Here is a 6,541-nt window from a genome sequence, read left to right on the forward strand (position 1 = left end):
CGCTTTTGAAAGTCTGGAAGCTACCTCCTGGCTCCTGCTGATGGTAACACTGAAAATAGGGATGGCACCTCGCGATTTGGCAAAGTTTGTGACAGATAAGCATCTCCATCCAGAGTTCTGCAAGCGGTATGAACATCCGATTAGGTAGTCAGTTACATCTTAGGCACACGGGAGTCCATTTAGTACGTCCGCATACTGTAGGAACAGGACTTTAAGTTCGTAGGACTGCTTGGAGACCGGTGGCACCTCCCGTCACCGTCTAGGAAGTTCTACTATGACGAAAGCTTGGCAGGGCCCAGGAGCCGGGGAAGCGAAGATGGCGTCTGATGATGACGATTACACTCATCTCGGTGTTGGGTCACGGCAAGACAACGCCCAAGTTGGATACCAGCCCTTGCTAGGTAATGAGGTGGTAGATGAATGTGTGTGCCTGGGTGAGCTGGCGGTTTACACTGGGTGTCTGTGGTACCCGATTCTACAGGACCGTAGAGGATCATAGGAATGTGAATGTGTCTGGAGTCCTCGACTCTGATTCCAGTTGTAGTTATGTATTTCTTGATATGGCCTGGGCGCATGGGGCATTTGCCCGTCGAAGTGGACTAATCTATGTGCGGAAAGTGACAGTGCTTGACTATTTGAACAAGTTCCATGGAGTTTATCACATGGTATGACCATAGTGACTCCTCACGAACCTCAGATGTACACTGTCCATGTTTACCTTGGCAGACAGTGACATGCCAAACTTGAATGGAAGGGTCCATTTGAATGATGCATGCCGCTCTAACCTCGGCATCGATTGCCCAATCACCCTGTCGAGATTTCAAACGCGATTCTCCCCCATCGTAAGGCACAGATAGTCTGCAACATATGTAGGTCACATTGTGATATCAGAATGTCAAGTCATGATCATGATGCCTCGTGTGCCCAATGCCTGGAAACAGGGATACTACATCTCGAGACCGGAGAATAGCTCCGTGCAAGAACCTCATTGACTTGTAGGGCCGGGACCGAATATTGCTGTGTGCAACTGAAGCCGTTCACACTTAACTCGAGACCATTAGACAGTCGGGCTTGACATGCCTACAAGTGCTGGTTTACACGATCACTTCCTATCGCTTCTTCAATGCCCTCTACGTCCATGTAATTCACGGCTCTCCGATCGTGTCAAAAGTAGCCGAGCGAACCCTCGGCCTTTTTTGATATTCAGATGACATTCAGCTCTGCCCACACCCCCTCGCGACAACAGACGACAGGGTGGTTTCCTCACGACGTGATCGGACTTGATCTACAGATTAGTTAAGAAACTCCGAGGTCCGGAGATCCCCCCATGCAGCAAGCAGGTCTCCTCTCGGGCTCTCAGTCGGAGTCTCCAGCCTCCAAAACCAAGCCACCAAAAAACCGTGGGTGAAAATCTCTGCATCATGGGCAAATCAGACACTAGTAGGTTTGGCCCGTAAATAGTCGCGTATGTGCGTTGTTGACCCACCCAATCAATGACTTGTATGGTGCTGAAGTGCAGAGAGGCCCATATGCGAGTCTCAGCTCAGGCATTTGTAGGTTCTTTGACGCGAGCGCACAGGCTTCGCTGGAATCCTCGGAGTGGACTATACAATCATTTGCTCGCTTTTGGAAGCCCACAATTGGAATCTAAGCCCTCGATGTCGCTTGGTGTTTTTGTGGTTCGACGCCAGCATCATCACGAGGTGGTATTACAGACTTGTAGAGTGTAAAGTGTAGACTCAAGACTGAAGTGTCCTTGTTGACATCAGGGATTTAAGACGGACATCTACAGTCTCGACACGCGGTCGCCCGTAACCGTTTCAGGGCCTTCCGTAAAAATCACAATCCCCAGACTTCCACGTAAAGCGAAAATACAGAGCTCGGAGATAAGGCAATCTTCAGGACTCAGGACCACATGAGAGCGGGCGCTACGGTCGGCAGGATACTCTGAGCAATTCTTGGTTACCCCTTTAAAGTCGTCAATTGTGTCTCTGGAGATTGTTTCAAGGTTTTGGCTATCTCGATGCCGAATGAGACCAACCACATGTGGATACGGGACTGTGTTGGCAGTAGTGACCCAAAAATGATGCAGTGGCAAATCGAATGAAGATTCGCGAGCATCATTGGATCGGAAGTGGGCAGAGCTGTTCCAGCGTCCGGGGGAGCTGCATGGATGCCACTTTCAGCTATGGACAACAAACATGGGCGGTTGGGCACCTTGAACTTGAGCTCATAGCTCGATCACTTAGCGGCGGTCAGTTCTCCTGAACCAGCGCATGGGGAATCATGGTCCTCAAGTCACATGGTCAACCCTTAGAGCGCTTGTACGGGCGTTGAGCTGAAACTGCGTCCCTCGCCATCACAGACAGCTATTAGTGACTGTGCTGATGTGCTCTAGACCACTCCTGGGGGCGAGCCCTCAGCTACATACCTCGACCCTCTTGTTCGTCTCGTCTGGATGGTGCAAAGTCATTTGTGGTCCATATGGCGCAGATCAATCTTGCCCTCGGTCAATTCAGGCAAAGATGCCAAATCACAGGCTGGTAGGTAGTACGTAGTACGTACAGTACTACGCACTCAGCAGTTAAGCACCTTCGCACATTACTACTAGTACAGGAGCAGGCCAGCAGTACAATGTAGTAATGTACAGGCGTGCGCCACTATGCAGGCTGTGAGCCGAACTTTGAAATTCCAGGTCGAGCATGCGTCATGGATCGGCTTCGTACAGAACGAGGAGAAATGTATCTCCTTCCAAGTGATGGTCGCTCGCTGTCCATGCGAGGCTTGTTGCCAAGTGGTCTCTCTTGCATGCTCAAGATCTCATGGAGTCATCGATCTTGACAGAGCCATAGGGCGAATGCCGATCGTGGGCAATTGGGTGGTATCGTCCAGCCAAAATGTAATTGTGGATCAATTGCTCACTCGTCGCTAACTCACACCCAAGTGGAGATTCCTTTCCAGGGGAGGAGGGGGAGGCGACCTTTGAAGGGAGAGAACTACTGAAACGGGACTTCTCGCCAGGGGCTGGAGCTGATGCGACCACCAATTCCAGCCGTTGATGTTTGACGCCCCCCCTTTTTCATTTTGGTCTCCCCGGTGTGGCCATGAGCAGTGGGCAATGCTAGGCGGGATGTGATGTGCTTGATCGACTGGATTGAATGGTAATTCGGTGGCCCATCCTGGGTGTGCTTGCCGACCATTTGTGGTCGCCCAAGGACAGTGAAGGCGACAATCAGGACCACCTCAGAGCACTAGTTCGACCTGGGCGGTGGACATGGCGCAAAGCAGGAGCACCTTACCGGAAAGGCCTTAGCTGCGATTCCATTACGTAGGGTCACGGCCCAGAGGATCCGCTGGTTTAGTGAAACCGCAGATTGGATGACCAGCGGCTCGTCGGTTCACCTGCAAATCCATGCGCCTCCCTTTTCAAAGCTTAAACTTGGGACCTTTTCCCACCCAGCTCTCGGCCTTCGCAGGTCGCAAGACACCTTTTTCTTTTCAATTCCTCTTCTCGTGTTGTCGAATTACCCACCCACGAAATCTACGACACCCTCCAAACGCCCCATCTCGCGCAGTCATCCCCTGAGAAGGTCTGCGCGATTCTTTTACTCTTCTTCTGCTAGACGAGGGGTCGACCTCGATTGTCGAGAAACTTGAACGGAGACGCACTCTCCTCTCGTCAAGATGGCAGACTTTGCTGGTGCTGCGCACCAGCTGTCTGCACGGGCAACTGTACGTGCTTCCTTCATTTCTAGAAAGAAAAAAAAAACTTCGGTCAACTAAGTAAAGCAACTGCAGCAGGATAATCCGAGTTCGGCACCACAGACAGCGTCCGGCTTGCTTTCCACGCTGATTCCCGCGTTGATTTCGTTTGTGGTGATGGTGGTATTGTTCATCGTCCTTCGTCGAAATTATCGCCGAACGTACATGCCTCGTACCTATATCGGCACTCTGAGACCATGGCAACGCACTCCAGACTCTCCCACTGGTCTGTGGAATTGGATCATCGCTATGTATAAACTACCCGACACTTACGTCCTGCGCCACCACTCGATGGATGCTTACTTGCTCCTTCGATTCCTGAAATTGATCTCCGGTCTGATGCTGGTGGGCTGCTTGATCACCTGGCCCATTCTCTTCCCCGTCGACGCCACAGCCAGTGGCGGGGAGACACAACTAAATATCATCACCATCTCTAATCTCTTGCCGCCTGATTATGCACGCTACTTTGCACACTGCCTCGTCGCGTGGGTCTTTGTTGGTAAGTGAATCATGCGGACACCACGCTATTCTCTGAGTCTGGTCGAATCCAAGTTGCTGATCGCTCTTCGCAGGTATCGTGTTCTACACCATCACTCGTGAACACATCTTCTTCATCAATCTGCGGCAAGCGTATCTCTTCGCGCCTGCATACGCAAATAGATTGTCCTCGCGCACCGTTCTTTTCACCACCGTTCCCGATGAATATCTCAGCAAAGAGAAGATCATCGCAATGTTCGGCCGCTCCAAGGTCAAGAATGTCTGGATCGCGACCAAGACCTCCGACCTGGAGGATAAGGTCAAGGAGCGCGACAACGCGGCAATGAAACTGGAAGCTGCCGAGACCAAACTCATCGTCATGGCCAACAAGGCCCGCAACAAGCAGCTGAAGAAGGAGGGCAATCTCGAAAATGCCCACGGCGTGGATGAGACAGTGGGGGATTTCGACGATGAGTCTGGCTCCGTGGCGGCTCGCTGGGTGAGGCCAAAGGATCGTCCCACCCACCGCCTGAAGTTCTTGGTTGGCAAGAAGGTCGACACCATCAATTGGGCTCGCTCCGAGATCGAGCGCCTGAAGCCTGAGATTGAAGAACTGCAGGCCAAGCACCGTGCGCATGAAGTCGACCTGGTCTCTTCTGTCTTCGTTGAATTCCATCAGCAGTCCGATGCGCAAGCGGCATATCAAACCGTGGCGCACAACCTACCTCTTCACATGGCGCCCCGTTATATCGGCCTGGATCCCACTCAAGTCATCTGGTCTAACCTGCGCATCAAGTGGTGGGAGCGTGTGATTCGTGTCTCCGCAACCATTGGCTTTATCACCGCTATGATCATCTTCTGGGCCATTCCTACTGCCGCAGTGGGTGCCATCTCCAACATCCAAGCCTTGACCGACAAAGTTCACTTTTTGCGGTTCATCTTAAGCATTCCGCCTTGGATTCTGGGTGTGGTTACCGGCCTTTTGCCAGTCGTGCTGATGTCTATCCTCCTGGCCCTGGTGCCCATCATTCTTCGTCTGATGGCCAAATTGTCCGGTGAACCCAGTCTAGCGGCCGTGGAGTTGCAAGTTCAAAACACCTTTTTCGCGTTTCAAGTGGTGCAGGTCTTCCTGGTTGTGACTCTATCTTCCGCCGCTACCAGTGTGGTTACCTCCATCATCAACGACCCTACTTCTGCTCCCAAACTTCTTGCCAACAAGCTCCCACACGCGTCCAACTTCTACATCTCTTACATCATCCTACAGGGTCTTTCCTTCAGTTCTGGTGCACTTCTGCAGATCGTTGGCCTGATTGTGGGCAAGATCTTGGGCACACTTCTCGACAAGACCCCGCGCAAGATGTATAATCGCTGGTCGAGCCTCGCCGGCCTCGGCTGGGGTACCGTATACCCTGGTGTCACCCTACTCGCCGTCATCGCTATTGTCTATTCTTGCATTGCTCCCCTTGTCATGGGCTTTGCCACTATCGGCCTTTACCTCTTCTACTTCGCCTACCGCTACAATTTGCTCTATGTCTCCAACGGTGATATTGACTGTCAAGGTCGTAATTATGTCCGTGCTCTGCAGCAACTCACTGTCGGATGTTATCTGCTCATGGGCTGCTTGATCGGTTTGTTTGCCATCGGTGTCGGTTCCGCTCATATCGCCCTGGGACCTCTGATTCTGATGATTATTTTCCTCGTCTTCATCGTGCTCTACCATGTCTCGTTGAACGCTGCTATGGAGCCACTCCTCAACTATCTGCCCAGGAACCTCGAGCACGAAGAAGAGGCCCTTCTCGCTCAAGATCGCAAGCATCTTGCGGTTGATGAGTCTGCGTCCGATCGTGTTGGTGATTCCTCGGCCTCGAAATTGAACAACGGTGCGTCTCATGCAGACTCTGGGGTTGGCACCATCAACGATACCAGCGCCGAAAAGGGCATCGCCGATGGGCCCTTACCAACACAACAAGAGAAGCAGCCCAACTTCATCACGAGATGGTTGCGCCCGGATAAGTACGACAGCTACGCTTACCTCCGTCAGTACGTTCCTTCTGCGGTGGACCCACCCGCGTACTCTCCCGAGGTTGAGCGTAACGCCTACTACCACCCCGCCACCGTTGCTCAGACCCCTCTGATCTGGATCCCTCGCGATCCCGCCGGCGTCAGCCGACAGGAGGTTGCTCATACCTCTCGGGTCACCGCCTGCTCAGATGAGGATGCTTGGCTGGACGAGAAGGCCAAGATCCAGTGGAACGTCGAATCGGGTCGTCCTCCCATCTTCGAGGAAAAGCCTGAATACTAG

General features: G+C 52.5%; 1 protein-coding gene across 1 annotated transcript; it reads left to right on the plus strand.

Moving 5' to 3' along the window:
* Window positions 1-3,684: 3,684 nt before the first annotated feature.
* Window positions 3,685-6,541, plus strand: N7539_003727 (uncharacterized protein; the record flags this gene model as incomplete). Its single annotated transcript, XM_056933329.1, has 3 exons — window positions 3,685-3,732; window positions 3,799-4,261; window positions 4,335-6,541. The coding sequence occupies 3 exons, from the start codon at window positions 3,685-3,687 to the stop codon at window positions 6,539-6,541; spliced, it is 2,718 nt and encodes a 905-aa protein (XP_056790870.1).

The sequence above is a fragment of the Penicillium diatomitis genome (assembly GCF_028827545.1).
Source record: "Penicillium diatomitis strain IBT 30728 chromosome Unknown utg000004l_segment0_segment0, whole genome shotgun sequence".
Classification (NCBI taxonomy): domain Eukaryota; kingdom Fungi; phylum Ascomycota; class Eurotiomycetes; order Eurotiales; family Aspergillaceae; genus Penicillium; species Penicillium diatomitis.